Genomic DNA, 20,003 nt, shown 5'->3' on the forward strand with positions numbered 1-20,003 from the left:
CAGAAATCCTATAATTAGGTACTTCCTTCTCACATGGCACTGGAAGAAAAATCTTATAATATTTGTTTTTGCAACATGTTAAAGAGCATGATAGGCAAAGCTCCTTAGATTAGATTTGAATTGTAGCTCTTTCCTGCCTATGTGGCCTTATTTAACTTCTAGGTCTTTTTTTCTCCAATCCTTTTTTTTTTTTTCCTAAAGATTTAATTTTATTTATTTTTGGCTGCGTTGGGTCTTCGTTGCTGCGCGCAGGCTTTCTCTAATTGTGGCGAGTGGGGGCTACTCTTTGTTGTGGTGCATGGGCTTCTCATTGCGGAGGCTTCTCTCGTTGTGGAGTACGGACTCTAGGCGCACAGGCTTCAGTAGTTGTGGCGTGTGGGCTCAGTAGTTGTGGCTTGCGGGCTCTAGAGTGCAGGCTCAGTAGTTGTGGCGCACAGGCTTAGTTGTTCCGCCGCATGTGGGATCTTCCTGGACCAGGGATCAAACCTGTGTACCCTGCATTGGCAGGCGGATTCTTATCCACTGTGCCACTGGGCAAGTCTCTCCTCAATCTTTAAAATGGAGCTAATATTAACAGTTGATGACAGATTGTTTTCAGGATTACATAAAATATTTCATCAGTTTAGTGAAAATTCTCAAACCATTGAGAGTATATACCCTCAGCTTTTTCCCCACTAACTGCTACCAACTGAACTCTATTGAAAACTCCTCTTTCCACTGAGTACATCCCAATCCAATTTCATAACATTCTGGACATTTTGTTATTAAAACAGTCCTCTTCTCCACTAGTGCAGGTTAGATAGGAAACTCTGTGTGTTTGTCTTTAGTGAAGGCATGATCAACTTTCTTGAACTCCACACTTCCCTCCTTCCACATATCCATTTGGTGTTTGAAAAGGAAGACAGGTAGGGAAGAATTTGTTTCTTTATAGTTTGTCAAGGTTGCTGTCCCCTTTCATTGTAAATGACCTTGAATCTTTTCTGAGGCTCAGTATGACCAGGTGGCGACCATAATAAGTTCCACTGACAAAGATGTCAGTCCTCAGCAGTTCCAGTAAACATTGATGGTCCCTGGAAGACTAAACTTTATCTTTTGGTTTAATTTCATCCTTCACAGCCTCACTGCCCACCCATAGGACTGCTCCATTATTCAGTGATCCATATCTTACCTACTTTCTCATTAGCCATTGCAACCCAACTCTGGAGCCAAAGTTATAGGTGGGATTCATTTTCTGTATCTCCCAGGAATCAGGGACTTGAGATGAGGTTTTCTCACCCTTTTGGCCTGGCTACACCACCCAGCCACCTCTCCCTAATCTTCCTTCTTCTATTTTGGTAGCATTGGGCAGAGACAGGAAACCCAGTAGCTAAGCAGACATCCATATGAGGAGTTCAGGGAATCACAGCCTAGAATGAAGGCTTCTATGAACTTGGCCCCAAAGAATTTGGTAAATATTTCTCATACGTGTATCATTTCACCATAATCCCTGGACTAATTAGCAACCCCAAAGGGTCAGGAAATGATATCAATCAGTACTTTACACTATTCTGATATACCATTCTGATACAAAGCATCATCTATAACTAACCTAGATGTACCAATCAATGCTATTTTTCCTTGGTGAGTTATAATGGGACTCCATTTCTAGATTGTATGTCTGTGTCACCAATACAGGGTGCACATTGTTCTAAGCATGCTACAAATATTAACTCATTTAATGCCTACAAAAATCCTATGAAGTAATTACTATTGTAATCCACAAATTACAGAGGAGGAAACTGAGGCACAGACAGGTTAAGTAACTTATATCTCTTCACCTTTGTATAGTTGAATGAATCTGCTAGGAATCCAATTAAGATTTTCAAACTTGTCGTCAGGAGAAATAATTTCTTAGTTTTATTTTTTTATTATTATAAGTGGTTATTTGAGATTATGACAACCCATAATAAATTTGGCAATCTGTCATTTTTGTGATCTGAAAGAGGTTATATACTGTAGTCCTTGTTACACACTTGACACACCAGAATTATCTGTTCCTTCAAATTTTTCAGACTTCATCCACACATCTGTTTCTATCAAGTGGCAATTGTTCTTTGGGAACATTTCAACTGTTACTGGTTGGCTTAATTTTTCTACATTTTGTTGGTTTTGATATTTTATAGTTTTGTAAATATTAAACTCTCTTAAGGTTCCCTATATTATGCACAATACATTTTTCTTATTTTATTTTATTATTTATTTAATTGAATTTTATTTTATTCATTTTTTATACAGTAGGTTCTTATTAATATCTATTTTATACATATTAGTATATATATGTCAATCCCAGTCTCCCAGTTCATCCCACCCCCACCCCTGCTTCCCCTGCTTGGTGTCCATACGTTTGTTCTCTACATCTGTGTCTCTATTTCTGCCTTGCAAACCAGTTCATCTGTGCCATTTTTCTAGATTCCACATATATGCATTAATATATGATATTTGTTTTTCTCTTTCTGACTTACTTCACTCTCTATGACACTCTCTAGGTGGGATTCATCTTCTGTATCTCCCAGGAATCAGGGGCTTGAGATGAGGTATCCTCACCCTCCACCTCTCTACAAATGACCCAATTTTGTTCCTTTTTATGGCTAAGTAATATTCCATGGGGTATATGCACCACGTCTTCTTTATCCATTTGTCTGTTGATGGGCATTTAGGTTGCTTCCATGACCTGGCTATTGTAAATAGTGCTGCAGTGAACATTGGTGTTCATGTGTCTTTTCTTTTTTTTTTTTTTTGCGGTACGCGGGCCTCTCACTGCTGTGGCCTCTCCCATTGCAGAGCACAGGCTCCGGACACACAGGCTCAGTGGCAATGGCTCACGGGCCTAGCGGCTCCGCGGCATGTGGGATCTTCCCGGACCGGGGCACAAACCCATGTCTCCTGTATCAGCAGGCGGACTCTCAACCACTGCGCCACCAGGAAGCCCTGTTGGAAGATTTTTAATCACAGTTTCAATTTCATTGCTTGTGATTGGTCTGTTCATATTTTCTATTTCTTCCTGGTTCAGTCTTGAAAGGTTATACCTTTCTAAGAATTTGTCCATTTATTCCAGGTTGTCCATTTTATTGTCATAGAGTTGCTTGTAGAAGTCTCTTATGATGTTTTGTAGTTCTGTGGTGTTCGTTGTAACTTCTCCTTTTTCATTTCTAATTTTATTGATTTGAGTCTTCTCCCTCTTTTTCTCGATGAGTCTGGCTAATGGTTTATCAATTTTGTTTATCTTCTCAAAGAACCAGCTTTTAGTTTTATTGATCTTTGCTATTGTTTTCTTTGTTTCTATTCCATTTATTTATGCTCTGATCTTTATGATTTCTTTCCTTTTGCTAACTTTGGGTTTTGTTTGTTCTTCTTTCTCTAGTTCCTTTAGGTGTATGGTTAGATTGTTTTTTTGAGATTTTTCTTGTTTCTTGAGGTAGGCTTGTATAGCTATAAACTTCCCTCTTAGAATTGCTTTTGCTGCATCCCATAGGTTTTGGATTGTCATATTTTCATTGTCATTTGTCTCTAAGTATTTTTTAATTTCCTCTTCGATTTCTTCCGTGACCTCTTGGCTTGTTGACGCTTCCTGATGGAAGCTGGGTGTAGAGCTGGGTAGAGCTGGGTGTTGCTCTGGTGGGCAGAGCTCGGTTAAACTTTAATCCGCTTGTCTGCTGATGGGTGGGTTCCCTCCTTGTTGGTTGTTTGGTCTGAGGCGACCCAGCGCTGGAGCGTACATGCTCTTTGGTGGGGCTAATGGTGGAATGTGGGAGGGCTCACACCAAGGAGTACTTCCCAGAACTTCTGCTGCCAGTGTCCTTGTCCCCGCATGTAACTATGCATATATATACATATATATACACACACACACATATTTACACAGACACAAGCATACAGAATCACTGTTTTTATTACTTACTTGTATTGTCTCTACTTATGAAAAATTACTAAAATATTGAAGTTCTGTAATAAATGTCTTAGCTTGTAAGATCCTCCTTATGGTCTTTACCTACTGTTACAATGAAGCAAAAACATGCTGGTTTACAAAATTGGGCTTAGTAATCGTTAGGTAGTCCTGTCTCTCAGCCTTGTGCTATGACTGATTTTACTCATTCTGAGAACCGTGGATACTGGGTGTGTCATGGATGTGGAGGGAAATCTCAGTTCAGTATACAGTTGACTCTTGAACAATCGGGTTTGAACTGTGTGGGTTGACTTATATGCAGATTTTTTTCAATAGTAAATACTGCAGTACTACAGGATCCCTGGTTGGTTGAATCCTCGGATGTCAAACCGTGGATACTGAAGAACCAGGGATTCGGAGTGACTATAAATTATACTCGAAAATGCCTATCACACAGAGGGTCGGCACCCCCTAACCCCTGTGTTGTTCAAGGATCAACTGTATATATATTCAGAATTCATATGATAAAAAAAAGGATGGTTATAGTTTACTTCATATACATAATAGTCTTAGTATTTCAGTTATTTTAATTGCATTAGATCTCTATCCTCTCAAGTTTAATTAGTAGGGACACAAAACTTTTTATCTTTGGTGCCAACTTCCAAAATAGCAACATGTTTTTCTCTTTGCTTTTACTCTTATTTCAATAAGTATTGAAATATTTTACATAGTCTCAGCTTCACACATACTTTTTTGGTGTATATAGTGGCATGCCCTTCAGTTTGACAAAAACATGTAGAAAACCTGAGTAAATGATTTTTTAAAAACACTGCTTAGAATTGAATGGAAGTAGGCAGAGTTTTGGAATAACAATAGTACATATTAAACTCACAAAGGATTGAGATATATCTGCAATAGTTCATACATTTCTTGGAACTGTGTAGAAAAAGTTTGGTATTTAATAAATGCTATACCTAATATGAGAGTATGGTAAGTATAAATCATGAAAAAAAGGATACTTTCATCTGGTTCTATAGCTTCTGATAATTCATTTTAGAATTTACTTTTTTAGGTTTCTTTTTGAACCTATACTATGCATGTGTCATATTACATGAACTAATGTACATTTAAATCACAGAAAGGAACCAGTCACATTTTTTTTTTCATGTTTCTATCACTTTCTATCCTTAGAAACAGTTGACCCTTGGCCAATTGCTCATGATTTGGAGAAATAAGTGGAACTGTACCCAGGGGACCCTAAATGTAAAACTGCAATCTGATAAATTACAAAACAGCTGTGGTAAGTGATAGGTTATACACCTAGATGTAATTTAACCTCTAAAAGTTTTAAGCAGTATTTCCCAATTACAGGGTGCTTAAATACAAATATGAGGCCTTTGTTAGCAAACATCCAAAACAGGAAAAAGCATCACTGGACTCAAAGCCTGTTGAGGGTTAGGGACCTGCTTTCTGGTTTACCTGATTCATCGGCCATGCGCAGAGCTCACCTCCTTCTACAGTGCCCGACCAATATTTATTAAATGCACTATTTTAGATCTAAATATTGGAAGGATTATAAATATTGCCCATGAGAAGTAAGATTTAAAAAGAGATTGCTGCACCCTTTTTTCCTTCTCAGGATACCTGCTCCTGTACTATGGGTTCAGGTGAGGGGTGGGAACTGACCAGGCAGAGGAGGAACGTGAAGGTTTAGGGTGTAAGGCAGTTACACTCCCATTACACACTTTCGTGCCATTTTCACTCCTTTCTGATTGCTTATCTGAAACATTGGGCTACTAGATTAAAATTTACTGCCCCTCCCTGAACCTTCTGGTACTGAGTACCTTGGGGCTTTTCTGCTTTTTTCTGCGCATGTCTCCGTGTCGTAGATATTTTGGTACCTGTTCTCTCCCCCCACCCCACACCCAGGCATTGAATTTGCGAGTTGAGGAAAATGACTACTTCTCTATCCTCCACAGTGATCTATAAACGATTCTTATGAAATGCATGATGACAACTTTAATCCCAATCCCAAATGAGACTGGGAGTCCCTCAGCCCCTCCCGAGGAAACCTCTTTCATCACAAGCAGTCTTTATGGAAGGGCAGGTCTTCCACGCCCTTCTCTGAGATATGGCCCTGCAGGCCCTGAGGGATTACCCAAGGTTGGGGGGGAGGGGAACCAAAAGACGAGGCCCGGGGCCAAGTTTCCTCCCTCTCCTCATCTCGCTGGGCGCGGGGATGGGGAAGGAGGAATGCCGCTGGTGTGTCCGAGCGACTATTCGCCACCTGCGGAGAAAAGGGGAATAAAGGTACCCACTGGTACCGGTCCGCAGCCCCGCCCGGCGCCGCGCACGCCGTTTGTAAGCGCCCGATGCCCCGCCCCCACCAGGCCCCGCCCCTCGCCGGCTCGGGTTCGGGCTCCCCCAGCGGAGGCGGGGCGGAGAGAAGCCGCAGCTGCAACTTCGCCTGGAGCCTCTGAGGCTGGGCGCAGCCGGGGACCGAGTCGCCGACATCGCAGAGGCGCCGCTTCCCCGGCCCGGGCCTCAACCGAGCCGGCTCGACCATGGCAGCTGCCGCCGCGGCGAATCCGGCCCCTGCGCTCCCCGCCCGTCGCTGATCGGCCGTTAACCAGCCCGCCCGCTGGTCCCCCCGCCGGTGCCGCAGCGGCCCAGGCTTCGGACAAGTTTCCGCCGCCGGAGGCGAAGGCAGGGAGGACGGACGTGGGGAGTCGGGCGCCCCCGGCCCACTCGGCGCTCCCGCCCGCGATGTGGGGGCGCTTCCTGGCCCCGGAGGCCGGCGGCCGGGACAGCCCCGGCGGAGCCCGCAGCTTCCCGGCGGGTAAGTAACGGGACAGGCCCCCGGCTGGGGTGGGGGTCGCGGCCGACCGCGGCGCCTCTGGACCCCGCCAACGCTCCCCTCCCTCCTCAGGCCTGGTTTCCCCCTGGCCGCCCGCCCCCGACGCCGCTCGCCGGCCCGCCAGCCCGGCTTCTTCCCGGCTGCTGACGCCCGGTCCCGCGGGCTGACTTCTGGCGCCCCGCGTCCCCGGCCCTGTCCGCCCTGCATCGCGGCACACCGGCTCGGCGCGGCTCGGTGTCCGGGCCGCTCCTCCTCGGGCCGCAGCCCGGGCGCCCCAACTTACAGCTTGCTTGGGCCTTCTCGGGTTAGGCTTTGTTGTGCGTCCTCCTCCCTTTTTCTCGTGGGGTGTGTGGCCGACGTGGGTAACGGGGCTCACGGAGCCCCGGGCGGGAAGGTCGCTGCGACCGTGCTGCAGCGGCGGCCGCGCAGCGCGCGCCAGAGGGACCGGGATCTGCTGCAGCCGCGTCCACACACCCTACTTTAGGGCGCGTTTGGGGGCGGAAGGAGGCTGCTGGTGATGCCTTGGCTGCAAGTGCCCGCCGAGGGGTCCTGCCCCTCACTGCGACCTGGTCACCGCCCAGCAGCTCTCTCTGGAGGACATGTCCTGCCAAAGCCAGTCGATCTTTGAGCAATAGGGGTGTTAATCCGTTTGCCTGTCCCTGGCCCTCTCAAGGAAAATTGGGGGTTTGCCGCGTTGGGTGTGTGAAGAGAGCTGTTTGTAACGCACAGCCATTTCATGCCTTTTATCACTTAAAAGTTGTGTAGGAGCCGCCAAATTAGGATAAATCGTCCCCTAATTTGTGATATAAAAAATAAGGCTTGGGTTGCCTGTGACAAGTTATCTGACGTTGACGGTTCTTTCACGCACTTTAATCTTAATTGAATTTTGAACCCCCCATGAGAAGCTGCAAGTTATATGGATCATTTATCCAGAAAAAAACCGCCATATGTACTTACACAAAGATTTTCCTACAACTTTAGGTGCTTCTAGGACTCCTATTAAGTAACCTTGTTACCCAAAATGAGCTCTACTTGTGTAACTGACATTTTGGTATACATTTTCAAAGCTGTTTGAGAAACAAAAAAGCAGAAGCATTTGGAAGTGGTTTTTTGTTGTTAGTATTTTTGCTATTTAAAAAATATCAGGCACAAACTCAGATTTCTATTAAAATTTCAAATAATGCAACTCTGTGATAGTTTAGAAATTTGTGATGTGGGGTTTTTTTTTAGACATATATAATTTTGTCATCTTCATTTAGGGTGTAATTGACAAATAGAAATTGTATTGATAGATACATTTAATATGTGCAACTTGGTTTTGATATACACACACACACACACACACACACACACATTGTGAAATGATCTCCACACTCAAACTAGTTGACATATCCATCACCTCATAGTTACCGTCTTTTTGTGTCGTGTATTTGGTGAGAAAACTTTAAGGTCTACCCTCTTAACGCATTTCAAGCATACAATACAGTATTGTTAACTGTAGTAGCATACTGTACGTTAGATCTAGACATAAAAATTTTAAAATCCAGAGTTAGATTTGAAATCATTCTCTTAAATTTGGTCCTGCAACACTTTTAGAAATAATAGAATTGAACGTAGGCATGAGTTTAGTAAAAAAAATCATATAAGTAGGAAATTATTTTCTCTGAAATGTATACCATTTGTCCTAAGAAGAGGAGACAGCACTTGAGAGGTTTTTGATGCTCACTGGGTGCTTACAAACTCTGCAATCAAAGTAACTTCAGTGAATGAGAAGGTACTTCATTATCCCTAGAGGCTGGAGGGAATGGTTTCAGTTTATCTGTACATGTCAGAAGCCATCTGTAATGTCTTTGTAACCTAACCTCTTAAACTTTATTTGTAATAATAACATGTTTGAAGGCTTAATATTCCTCAAGCATTGTATCCATTTTTCCACTGTTTTCTATGAAGAAGAAAACATCATAGTGCTTAGAAATTTTTAATTAACTGAAGGAAGGACTTTGAGGTTATATTGTATCCTCTAAACCTTTGTTGTGACAAAGAATATAGTGGAAGAAGATACTTTATAAGTACTACCCAATTTTAATAAATTTGGACAGTATATCTTTACAACAAATATATTTTATCTAACCTTTGACAGTGATAAACCTTTGGTAAGTCAGGACATGCCTTTCCAATAAAATTTTTTTTTCAGCTATATGCTGAGAATAGATTACTTTTACAGAATAGTGATATAATTATGTTTATTTTCTTCTTGAGCCAAGCAAATCTTTAAAATTTTTTTAGTTTAAAAATTTATACCTTAGATGAAAAACTTGTGTGGTTTCTTTAGCAAATGAGCAGACGGTGAAGGTCAAGATAATGACCTCTGAATTGGTTCATGTAGGCATTTTTTCTTAGAATTTAAAGGGAATTTATATATTTGAAACACTGTCCAGTATTATCTTTTGACTACCTTGAGTGATTTTAGAGCTTTTCTGAAAGCAGAAGGAACCAGTCTTCTGATTGAATTTATCAGCAATCATTTTGGTTTTGATGGCCGGTGTGAAGACTGAGATATGTAAATTATTTCTGGTATTTAAATGAGTTTGTCTCAGTAAGTGGGTTAATTCTAGGTGTCCTAAAACTGGTTTGTTTATACAGTTATGTAACTAAAGGGAAAACCAAAGGTAATGTAGAACCAGTGTTCTAAAAAATTGGAGAAAACTTTCTTTTTAAGGTAATAGCAGTTAAAACAAGTGGGACTAATTAGCGTGGTTTGGAAAATACTGAACTTTTGACCTTTTCTTTAGGATTTAATTTTGTTTTGGCTTTACCCACAGTTTTTCAGCTTTACAGAGATAATTGTTATAAATGAAAATAAAATGAATATTTTCTTATATGTCCATACAAAGATCAAACAAAAGGCCCCCTCCCCCTCCTTTTTTTTTTTCAATTGGCAAGTGTGGTTAGAAAGCTAATTTTAAATAGAACAAATGTTATGTCTTTTATGCATTTGGTTGAGTGCATTTGAGAAGATCCTGTTATTCAAAATGTATAATAGTTTCAAATTTGGATGAAAGATAGATGTATTTCCCTTAGGTTTTAAAAATCTAGTATGATGTGGGGATATTTTGAGTACTTATACTTAGGTATACTGAATTTGTTCTTTTTTATAAATCATACTTTCAAAATATTAATACATTTAACTCTAAAACATTTGGAGGTAGGATATGATAGTTTTCAAGTGTGCTGAAAAGAAAATGCTATAGAAAATACTTACATGATCTGAAGAAGTGTCATTTGTTCAGTGCCTCAAGCTTTAAATCTGCCTTTTCCTAGTTGATTCCTGGCCATAAGGTGTTTAGTGATGTGATAATTCTGGTGGTAGTAGCTGGTATGATTATGTCAAATACAAAGTTTTTCTGTGGTTCTGAATTAAATGGACCCAAAGGTACTCTGATAACAATGAAACATAACTCTTCTGCCTAAACTCATTTGGACGTGTTCTTTTATAATAGGCTTTGGGGGATGAGGGGTGAATCTCAACTTTAGTGATGACTTTTGTGAAATGAACCTGATTATTACTGATAGCTTCTTGGCTTGAATGAAGCTGGTAAATTAATCTGAGGCCAGACAGTAAATGGTGAGTTCAGCCTCCGTTGTGAATGTTTCTGTATGTTGAGAACAGAAAGTTTTTACACAGTCTTGAGTTTTCTGAGTGGATGAAATGTGTATATTTGTACTCTGAGAAAAAGATGAAGAAATGAAGGCTCTCAGATTTTACTGAGTTATAGCTTAATTAGTTCCTTCAAATTGTATATTAAAAAATGAACAATGTGATCATTTAGATAACTTCTAAAGCTACAATGAAATACTAATTATTGTTACTACTTAAGGATATATATATTTTACACTGGCAAAATAATATTCTACAAAGTGGAATTTATTGTATAAGGTTATTCATTTTAAGAACGGGACTGATCAACGTAAAAGAACATCAAATTGCTCTTCATACTAATATTTTACTTGCACTTTCTATTTTTCTTTAATTAAAAAAAATTCATTGTTGTTACCTAGCATAGTGCTTGGCACGTACATAAGTACTTGGTAAATATGAGTCATTCTTTCAGTAAACATTGTGTGGTAGGCATTGTACTAGGCGCTGGGGATACATCATTGAACAAGAAAGGTAGGGTCCCAGCTCTAAGGGAACTTACGTTCTAGTAGGGAGGAAACAGTCTGTAAGTAAACTAACAAGATAACTCAGCTGATATTAAGTACTGTGAAGAAAAGGGAGCTGGTGAGATGGTGTGGGTAGAGCTGGGTAGAGAAGGCCTCCCTGAGGAGGTAGCATTGCTCTGAGACCTGAATGATGAGAAGGAGCCAGACATGAGGGCAGGAGTGTCCAGGCAGAGCGTATAGAAACAGCTCCAAGGTGGAAATGAATTTGGGGAGCTTGAGGAATATCAGAGGTCAGTGAGTCTGGAGCACAGTGAGTAGGGATATGAGGTGAGGGAGGCCCGATGTAAGGCATCGTAAGAATTAGTAAGAATTTGGGGTTCTTTTCTGTGTGAGGGGAAGGCAGCTGTGGGTGGGTAGGGGAGACGACTGTTCATTCTTTCGCTCAGCACACTGAGTGTTACTGTGAGGCAAACCTCGTTCTGTGTTCTGTGTCCTGGGGAGATGAAGTAGATATCCCTGTCCTTGGTGTTTATAGATCACTCCTGGCTGTTTTGTGGGGGAAGAAAGTGTGGCGCAGTGGGGGAAAGATTGGCAGTAGGGAAGCCGGTTAATAGGTCATTGCGGTGATTGGGTGAGAGATGATGGCTTGGATCAGAGTGGTAAGATCGGATTGGAGAGAACAGAATGGGTCTGGAATATACTCGAGAAATAAAGCTGACAGTATTTACTGATGGTTTGGGGGTGGTAAATGAAGGAAGGAGGAATCAAAGATGATGTCTTAGTTGGGGCTTCAGTAATTATAATGGATGGCGGCGCCGTTTTCTGAGGTGTGGAGGAATGTGAGGAAGGTAAGTGGAATTAAGGGTCCTGTTTTAGCCGTGTGGCGTTTGAGATGCATTTTAGAGGTTCAGGTGAGAAGTTGGGTATACAAGTCTGTATCTCAGTGGGGAGGTGGGAAGGTGGAGGTAGGGATTTTGAGAGTTAGCTGTGTCTAAATGATGCCTAAACGTGATCACGTAGAGTATGGAGAAGGCAGCAGAGGTTACCGTCTTCTGGGCAGATAGAGGAGGAGGAGCCATCCAAAGAGACTGAGAAGGAGCAGCCAGTGAAGTAGGAGTGCACCCAGCAGGGTGTGGTGTTCCAGAGGAGAGGAGACTGAGGAAGGAGTCTTCACCCCCAGAGCCGCATGCTTCCAAGAGACCATGTAAGACGAGACAGAAGAGGATGGACCAGTGCCACTGCATACTTCCAGTGAGAGACTTAAAAAGTTAAAACTAGTAGGGATTAAAGATTCTCTAATCGAGTCTGCACATTTTATTACATAGAATTGGTACCTAAGTTCTCAGTGAGTGTTTGGGTTGCTTTCTTTGCCCTTACCACCTCTCAAGCTAGGGCGACCAACTATCTGGGTTTGCCTGGGACATTCAGTTTTAAAACTAGCGGTGGTGTCTCCTGGGATGCCTTACATTGAACAGTCACTGAGTCTTGACTATAGGATTCTGCCTAGGGCATCTGAACTGGTGTAAGGTTTTAAATTACTTTAAAGAGATTTTAAATTACTTTAAAGATAGTAGATTCAAAATCAGGAACTTTGTTTACATAGTAGATGTCTTCATTGCTTACATAGTATATGTCTCTTTACATAGTAGATGTCTTCATTGCTTTATTGATGCTGTCTTAACACTAAAAGTTCAGAGTTCTGAAGTGAACTCTAGTTTTTAGTTAACCTTCTGAAAGAGAATGGGATGAAAAATTTGGACTACATTTCATGTAAAGTTTAAAGTTTTCTATGAGGTGCTTTCACTGTCTTGTAGAGGCAGATATTGTGTGTTTATTGATCATAATCAATATACATTGCTTTGTCATGACATTACTGAAGCTTTTTCATTAATTCTGAGCATCCCATCTCATTTTAGGAATAATGTACTGAAAAGTTTAACTAGAAGTTAAGTTTTTAAATTAGGGGTGTTATTTATAAATTTTCTCAAAACTTTATTTTGGAGTGTTTTAAAACTAAAGTTTTGTTTTCGTTTTGGCATTTAAATGTATTATGTAAAGCACTTAGGCTCCTAAGTATCAGAAAACAAAAGGCTAATTGAGAAATAATGAGCTTACTCTGCTTTCTTTGGAGGTCAGTGGCTATGTGAATTTTCATTAGGTCTAGCAGCATTAGGTCTTAACAACTTTATTTAGGAATGTTTATTTTTATTGGTGCTTTTATTTCTTCCTGGGCTGATGATCCTTCTTAAGTTTGGACATAATTTGCTACCATGTAGAATATTTTCTCTATTAATTGATATTGTGAAATAGTTATATTCAAAGACAAAGGTAAACCCCTCTGGAATACGACTTGTTATACTCCCTCACGTTTGTAGTGGTTTTATTAAAAAAACCTCTTATTAGTTTTTATCATACCTCATTTTTTTCCAGTTTATAAACAGAAACAAAGGCTTATGAGAGACTAAATTAAATATGTGGCCCTCATTCCAAATAGCTACCAAATACTCTTTTGAATACAGTATTTCATGTAACCAGAGTATAAGATAGGAATCTTTGGCCTCTCCACATATTGAAACCAACAGGCACATGATTTTTTTCATAGAAGGAGATGGTCTTACCTTTGTTGGTTGCTACCCTGACGCTCTTGAGTTCCTTGTTTTATATCATGAGTGAATGTCACTGGTTTGAATTCATACTTTTTATGTGAAAGGTGAACCACTTATTTATCCATCTGATCATTGTTCTTAATTGAGTTAATTTTAACCTCCACCTGAACCAACCTAGTTTAAAACTCTTCCTTGTTATACTCAAATTGAAAGTAAGGACATTTAGAATCACATCTGAAGACTATAGTCTTATACCTTTTGTGGTAATATTTTAAAAAATTATTTTTATTAATTTTAGTAATAATAGTACTAATAAGTAGTTTTAATAGTAATAGTTAATGAACTTCCAGATTTCTTTTTTATATTTAGAAAGCAAAGAATACTAGGTGTTGATTACTTAAAATTCGATTTAAATCCTTAAATGCAAGAAAGCCAATTAACTTAGATTGAGGTAGATTTTTTTCCAGTTTGATTGAGGTGTAATTGATATATAACATTGTATTAGTTTAAGGTGTACAATATAATGACTTGCTGTATGTATATATTGCAAAATGATTACCATAATAAGTTTAGTTAACATCCATCACCACACGTAGTTGTTTTTTTTTTCTTGTGATGAGAACTTTAAAGATTTACTAATTTTAGTAACTTTTAGATATACAGTATAGTATTGTTAACTATAGTCGCCATGCTGTACATTATATCCCCAAACTTATTTATCTTATATCTGGAAGTTTGTACTTTTGGACCACCTTCACCTGTTTCAAACCCCCACCCTCCCACCACCTGCCCCTGGAAGCCACCAGTCAGTTCCCTGTCTCTATGAGTTTGTTTGTTTTTAGATTCTACATATAAATGAGATCATACAGTATTTGTCTTTCTCTGTCTGGCATATTTCGTTTATTGTAATGCCCTCAAGGTCCATTCATGTTACAACAGGATTTTCTTCTTTTTATGGCTGAATAATATTCCATTCTGTACAAATGCATTTTCTTTAGTCATCCATCTGTTGATGGACCCTTAGGTTGTTTCTGTGTTTTGGCTGTTGTAAATAGTGCAGCAGTGAACATGGGGGATGCAGGTATCCCTTTGGGATAGTGATTTCATTTCTTTTGGGTATATGCCTAGAAGTGGGATTGTTGGATCATGTGATAGTTCTATTTTTAGTTTCTTGAGTAACCTCCATACTGTTTTATGGTGGCTGCACCAATTTACATGCCCACCAGTAGTGTACAAGTTTCCTCTTTTCTCCACATTCTTGCAAACACTTGTTATTTCTTGTCTTTTTAATAATAGCCATTCTAACAGGTATGAAGTGCTATCTCAGTGGTTTTGATTTGCGTTTCGCTGCTAATTAGTGATGTGGAGCACTTTTTCATGTACCTGTTGCCGTTTGTATGTCTTCTTTGGAGAAATGTTTTTTCAGTTCCTCTCCCCATTTTTTAATCAGATTGTTTTTTTTCTATTGAGTTGCATCATTTACTTCTACATTTTGGATATTAACCCCTTATAAGATAGATGACTTGCAGATATTTTCTCCTATTCAGCAGATCGCCTTTTCATTTTGTTGATGGTTTCCTTTGCTGTGCAGAAGTTTTTTAGTTTGATGTAGTATACTTTTTATTTTTACTTTTTGTTGCCTTTGCTTTTGGTGTCAAATCCAAAAAAATCATTGCCAAGACTGATGTCAAGGAGCTTACCCCTGTGTTTTCTTCTAGGAGTTTTACGGTTTCAAGTCTTACATTTTTAACCCATTGAGTTGATTTTCATGTATGGTGTAAGATAAGGTCCAGTTTCATTCTTTTGCATGTGGTTGTCCAGTTTTCTCAATTCCATTTATTGAAGAGACTATTTCTGGGCCCTTTATTCTGTTCCATTGATCTATTGTGTCTGTTTTTATGCCTGGCACTTTAAAAAATATCTTTACATATTAATTCATTTAATTATCACAACAGCCCTATAGGATAGATACTATAATTTTTTTTCTCTTCTTACATATGAAGAAACTGAGGCACAGATTGGCTAAGTGACTTACTCAAGATCTCACTGCTTATAAGAGTGGTACAGAACTTGAACCCAAGCAGTCTAGTTTCATAGTCCATATTCTTTTCCACTAAGCTATACTATTAATTCTATAATTAAAGAAAAAGTAAAACTATTGGAGTCACTTACCCTAGAGATAAACAGTACTGAAATGAAGTAGAAGAGTAGGATGAATAACATAAATATCTCTATATTATGTTTCTTTCACTTTAGCTAGGTATTTTCTAGTGTAGTACAAAATTTTCTGTTTTTGTTTTCCTGATTACTATTAATGTGAATATTTTTCTTGTGTTTTAATGTTCTGTTTAATTTTTGGGTGACTTTTTTGTGCCTTTTGACGCTATTGAAAATTGTTTTCCCACATTTATTAGGAATTTTGGCCAACAGCTTTTCAAATCACTTATAATTATTAGTGTTTTATTGTTTTGTTTGTTTGTTTTTATCTGCATTGGAAAATATTTACTGATCTTTAAATAGATACTTAAATGCAAACTGGCTCAAGGGATAGTTTAAAATCTCCTGGATTTTAAAACAAACAGACAACAACCAAAAACAAAACAAACAAAAAAACACCCTGTTTTAATCCTTCTAAAACAAAGACTATTTTTAAGATCTAATTATAAAGCTTCCAAAATTTTAATTTTATGCCAGGAACATTTATTGGGTACCCAGTAGTTATAATGACTACATTATAATGACTACATTTATTGAGACATTTATTGAGACCCTGTCTTAACTGTGCAGCTCTGTGCTAGAGACTAAAAATGTTGCCTTTTGGTGAGGAAGAAGAAAGTCATATACATATGGGTTAATATAATTTAGTAAATGCTGTTATGGTATTTTGAGTGATATATTGGGAGAGCACAAAGTAGTAGTTATTTTAATACCACCTGGAGAAATCAGAGAAAACATTTAGAGCAAGTTAATTCTGAATCAGGACTCTTAAAGAAGAGAGAGAAGAGAAATAGCTTGGAGTCAACGAAAGAACCTGATCTGTTTGGAGGCAGTGGTTAGGTATGTGCAGCTACAGAGTGTAGAGGAGCTGACGTGGGAGGGGTAGGATTGTAAAGTCTTAGAAAATGAGGTTGCCAGCTGGTGAAGAACTTTGCCAAAGTTAAGGAATTTGAGTTTTAAGCAAAAGAATGACGTAAATATATTTTCTGATAGTAGGGTAGAGGCTGGCTTGGGCAGAGTTACTCCAGCAGGACATCTGTGCAGCAGTTCAGCCAAAAGACATATGATCTGTGACAGTGGGAAGAAGAGGAGAGAACTAATTCAGTGAATACTTCTGAAATGGACTGAAGAGTTTCAGAAATGGATTAGGTGTATGAGTTAAGGAAAAGAGATTTTTGTTGTTGTTGTATTCCCTGCATTTATTTCTTTTTAACTTGGTTTCTATTGATAGAATTGGGGCAGTTTGAAGGCTACTGTTCTGAACTTAGAGGAGAAGTACTTGTTAACATTTCAGAGATGTCCTTGTTAACATTTCAGAGATGTTATATTGTGAGATTTGTGTATCTTATGTCAAATAAGGGTAAATATGATTTGATATTTTCTTTTTTTTCTGTTTTATTTTATTAAAAAAGGTTGGTCTCAGTGCACTGAATGGGTGATAACCTGCATTTTAAAAAACACCATAATTTGTATTCATAGTTTGTATTGTATATTCAGCTTTTTATTTACAACTATAAATCTGCTTTGTCAATGGTGTTGTTTATTTTTTTGGCTTAGCATTGTCATTTTAAAAATTCAATAAGATTAGTTCTTCTAAGTACAGTTACAATTATGTTAGCATATTGTGGAAGACTTGATGTTGTATGCATTTTTGCTTCCAATTTAGAAAAAAAGCTTCAGAAATAAAATAAAATATAATAGGTTACTTATTCATTTGATGCTAATCTTCCTGTTTTTCCAATGTGAGAAATATTAGTAATTATTAAATAAGTTATCCCTGGGCATTCAGTATTCTATTTAAAATTATTGAAACTGGTATTAAAAAATGTAACATACTGCCTTCCAAAGAGAAGTCCCAATGTATGGTGTCTTGGGAATCTTTGCTGTTCTTGCAGAAATGCATCTTTGTTCTAGAGAGAGCGGATTCTACACAGTCATTCAGTTGCTCTAATATGATAGGACCTAGGTAATACTTTATTTCAGAGATTACTGAGCCTTAAAGTTTGTTTTTTTTTTACATATCTAGAAATTGAGTAATTCCCTTTTAGTAGTGTAGTCTTATAACTATTGTGTGAGAAAATTTTCCTTGTATCACCTGGTAAACATATTCGTGTCTAATTCTGACTGCTTTGTGATTCTGGATTATGTTGAATAGAGACACGCCATGTCATTCTTCTCAGATTGAATTCATTCAATCTAAATGAAAGATTAGAATGTTATTTCAATCATGACATTTTGTTAATTATCTTCAGTGTTCTAGGCACATAAAATATTGGATCTTTTTAAGAAAATAGTAGTTATATTTAAAGGTTAAGACAAATGTGAATTCAGGCTAGAGGAGATCACCTTCTAGAGATAATTTCGTCATTTTGGGAAACCTGAATGAATTGCCTATTCCTTTAAAAGGAAAAGTTTAGCATAAATAAGATCATTGTGATACCATCATAAGCAAATTAAAATGTCTTACTGATTTAAAAGAATAAGATGCTGTTCTGAATAGGACATGTTTTCCCCATTGATTGATCGAATGATTTGTCTGATGTGATTGGACTTATTATATGCTTCCTTCTTCTAGAGTTCTTTTGATGAGGATACCTTCCTAGAAAAAGGACTGCACTGGTCTTTTGTCAAAGTATATGAGTTGCTGTGTTTCCCTGGTAGACTCTCCTACAGCTTTAAAAAGCTTCATAATTTTTTTCTTCTACTGGACTAAATTAATTGTGATATTGAAACAGACTTGTAGCTATCAACCAAAACAAAGAACCAGTCTGTTCTAAGTTCTTTACTTTGAAGAAATTTTTTTCCTTTTAAGTGTATAAATATAATTCATTTTGTGAACATTAATTTGTAGTTTTGAATTTTTAAACATTTAAAAAAAGTTAAGGTAGTTTGATTTATGTGTTAGAAAGTACGCATTTTGTTCCAAACTAGGCCAACTAAGTTGTATACCCATTTCCCAGAAAACATATCTCCAAAGACTTTCATTAATAGTTACTTAGCACAGGTATAGAATAACTAAGAGGTACTTAATAAGCAAATTATTTGGTTTATTAGTGGTGGGGTTTAAGGATTAAAAAAATAAAGCTTATTTTTCTGATTATTAAAGTAATAATACAAAGCATAAAAGTCAAAGAAATTACCAGTAATCTTACCATCTAGGGAAAACCACAGGTAGTATTTTGATGTATTTCTTTCCAGTTGCTTTATGCAGTTTTTGTTTGTTTGAATGTTTACTATATGCTGGCTGCAGCACTGAGTAAGATCTGGAACACATGGTCCTTGCCCTCAATGACTATTACTACAGTGTAGAAGGAGGACAGATACAGGCACAGATAACTTCAGTTTGATATGGTGAGTGCTAAGCTAGAAACAGGCAAAAAAAGAGTTCAGAGAATTCCTAGACAATATGAAATCTGAGGTTATTTGTGAACTTCTGATTTATTAAATTTTATTTCTTACTTAGATTGACAATATAAACATTTTATACTTTTAGGTCTTCACTATTTTAATGGCCAAAATTGTGTTCCCTTCTCCCTTTTGGTTTATTTGTAACAGCTCTTTATTAGAAATAATGCTTAAGGAACATTCTATAGCCCCATTGTCCCAAATGTTGGATTCTTTTCTTTAAATTTAGCTTTATTGGGGTATAATTGATAAATAAAATTGTAATGTATTGAAGTGTAAATGTGATGTTTTGATATATATATACATTGAGAAAGGATTCTCATTAGAGTTGATTAACACATCCATCACCTCACATAATTCCTTTTTTTTTAAGTTGAGGACACTTTTAAGTTTTATTCTCTTAGCAAATTTCAAGTATACAAAACTGTTGTTAACTATAGTCATCATATTCTACATTAGATGCTAAGACTTAGCATAATATTCTATTGTGTGTGTGTGTTTGTGTGTGTGTGTGTATGTGTGTGTGTGTGTGTGTGTGTGTCTTTGGAAAAATATCTATTCAGGCCCTTTGGCCATAGTTTATTTGGGTGTTTTTTTGCTGTTGAGTTGTTCTTTATATATTTTGTATATTAATCCCTTATTGGATATATGGTTTGCAGATACTTTCTCCCATTCTATAGGTTGCCTTTTCTTTTCTTTTTTCTTTTCTTTCTTTCTTTCTTTTCTTTCTTCCTTCGTTCGTTCGTTCCTTTCTTTTTCTTTTTATGATGATTTTCCTTGCTATTCAAAAGCTTTTTAGTTTGATATAGTACCATTTGTTTATTTTTGCTGT

General features: G+C 38.1%; 1 protein-coding gene across 1 annotated transcript in view; it reads left to right on the forward strand.

Moving 5' to 3' along the window:
- Positions 1 to 6,370: 6,370 nt before the first annotated feature.
- Positions 6,371 to 20,003, forward strand: part of CEP85L (centrosomal protein 85 like) — a 161,968-nt gene continuing 148,335 nt past the window's right edge. Inside the window, exon 1 of the mRNA XM_032651320.1 lies at positions 6,371 to 6,761. Within this exon, the coding sequence (XP_032507211.1) occupies positions 6,689 to 6,761 (73 nt within the window). The 5' untranslated portion in view covers positions 6,371 to 6,688. The remainder of the gene's footprint in view (positions 6,762 to 20,003) is intronic.

The sequence above is a fragment of the Phocoena sinus genome, chromosome 12 (assembly GCF_008692025.1).
Source record: "Phocoena sinus isolate mPhoSin1 chromosome 12, mPhoSin1.pri, whole genome shotgun sequence".
Classification (NCBI taxonomy): Eukaryota; Metazoa; Chordata; class Mammalia; order Artiodactyla; family Phocoenidae; genus Phocoena; species Phocoena sinus.